This window comes from Sinocyclocheilus anshuiensis, unplaced genomic scaffold (genome assembly GCF_001515605.1).
Source record: "Sinocyclocheilus anshuiensis isolate Anshui unplaced genomic scaffold, SAMN03320099.WGS_v1.1 scaffold1050, whole genome shotgun sequence".
NCBI lineage: Eukaryota > Metazoa > Chordata > Actinopteri > Cypriniformes > Cyprinidae > Sinocyclocheilus > Sinocyclocheilus anshuiensis.
The window spans coordinates 299214-301283 of record NW_015536519.1 but is presented as its reverse complement, the minus strand read 5'-3'; the positions used below and the strand labels follow the sequence as shown (position 1 = coordinate 301283).

The window sequence follows — 2070 nt, the reverse complement described above, 5'->3', positions numbered from 1 at the left end:
TATGAACGCTACAAGGCGCTACATGATGCAATCTGTACGGTTAAAAGCGCTACATGACGCAATCTGTACAGTTAAAAGCGCTACATGACGCAATCTGTACGGTTAAAAGCGCTACATGACGCAATCTGTACGGTTAAAAGCGCTACATGACGCAATCTGTATGGTTAAAAGCGCTACATGATGCAATCTGTATGGTTAAAAGCGCTACATGACGCTTAAAAGCGCTACATGACGCAATCTGTACGGTTACAAGCGCTACATGGAGCAATCTGTATACAAGACTATAATCTAGCATTCATCCACTGTATGCACAAAATTGAAATGAAAGGTATGGGTATGCTAATTAGACTAAGTAGCTAGCTAGCTGGCTAACATCTACATATAAATTACAAAATGTAGCCTTTATTTTGTTGCCTTTGTTGTCTGTTAGACTATTTTAGGCATTTCATATTGCTCATATTTCTCTTTGTTGTAATAAGTATAGAATTTTTTATATATTGATCTATTTACTTGTTTAATAAATAGTTTAATAAAAAGTTAATGTAATATAAGAATCTCAATTAGATTATTGGGTTATTTATTTTTTTTTTAAATCACATTATAAATTGCAATTGCAATTAGATTTGTTTCCCCAATCCATTAGGCTGTTTTTCAATGAATGGCTGATAACGTTTCTCAAGCCACCACCATTGGCAGGTTTGGCAAAAAGTTAGTTTTAGACTTACGGATAATTAAATGCATCCCTCAAGAGAGTTTGCCCGTGTCTGTTCGCAGTGGTACGACGCAGACCAGGATGGGTTGTTGAGCGCAGATGATCTGTCTGGCCTGATGGGGGCGCTGGTGGGTGTCCCTCAGTACTTTATCACAGAGATGTACACGGCGCTGACCACCAGGGAGCGACCCACTGAAGGTAAAAATCACTGCGTTTGAGCTGAGGTGTGCGATATGTATCGTCTACAATAATAGCATAACAGTTGTTTTAACGATATGCAAGCTGAAATGATCAGGTATGTCACGCTAAAAACAAACAAAAACACGTCTTGAGAGTCCAAAAGCATTCACTGCGTGATGAATACAGCAGTTCAAAAACAAGATGTTACATTTTAGATGCAGTATTGTGGCTTTCTTTTTTCATTTTCATTTTCGCCAATGAAAGTAGTTCTAAACAAAACCGGAGCAGGACATTTGTGCATTTCAGAACAACACTATGGGGTTTGGTTCCTGAACGAATCTGTTTTGGAATGAATCATTTGAGTCACTGATTCAATGATCCATTTATAATGACTGGATTACAGCCGTTTTGAACGAATCATTTGAATGAATGATTCAGTGAATCACATATTCAGACTTGCTGCCACCTACTGGTGGTTTTAGTGTCATATTTATCTTTGGCTAATTTTGAATAAGTTAACCTGGCACTTGCCATGAACATATCCATAGAAGCTGACATGGCGTTAAAAAAGGAAAGAAAGAAATTCTTAAACCAGCCAAGATACAAACACAAAAACACAATACGCAAAATATCGTTCAGTTATCGTTACCGAAAAAAATATTGGGATATCATTTGTCGTCAATATCGCACACCCCTAGTTTGAGCCTATAATGCTAATATTTGACGAATGTACGCTAATTGATTACGTATTCAACTTCTAAAGCTTCTCTGCAAGACTTATTGATGACGCATCCAGTTTATCGCAAAGTCTTTACCGAGTATCTCCACTCCAGTGGGCTTGCGGACGGAAATCACAATGGGATTCCCAACGGAAAGGCCAACGGGATTTATAACGGTTACGGAGCGACCAATACGAAGTCCGACTGAGGTTGCATCACAATACTGGGACGAACGTCCGCAAATATGCGACATCTTTATACCAAGCCAAGTGTTAGTTCTTGTTCGGTCCGGCTGGACGTACGTTAACTAACACAGACTGTGAGCGCGAGTTGAGAGTGTAGTTTTGAGGTTACGTTTACGTGTGTACGAGTGATTTCTTTCTTGAGTGTTACTTTTAATTTGTGCTGTTTTCGTGCGAGTCTCTGCACTGGGAATGATACTGTGAGAATATACCACTA

The 2070-nt window shown here is 39.0% G+C and overlaps 1 protein-coding gene across 2 annotated transcripts in view; it reads left to right on the top strand.

Annotated features, from left to right (window-relative positions):
• Positions 1-452: 452 nt before the first annotated feature.
• LOC107693384 (lysophosphatidylcholine acyltransferase 2-like) overlaps positions 453-2070 on the top strand; it is a 6514-nt gene continuing 4896 nt past the window's right edge. The window contains exons 1-2 of one of the 2 annotated variants that reach the window (XM_016492758.1): positions 453-910; positions 1656-2064. In XM_016492758.1, the coding sequence (XP_016348244.1) occupies positions 736-910; positions 1656-1819 (339 nt within the window). In that variant the 5' untranslated portion in view covers positions 453-735 and the 3' untranslated portion in view covers positions 1820-2064. Of the gene's footprint in view, positions 911-1655; positions 2065-2070 lie in introns of those variants that run through there. The other variant, XM_016492750.1, reaches the window with a different exon arrangement.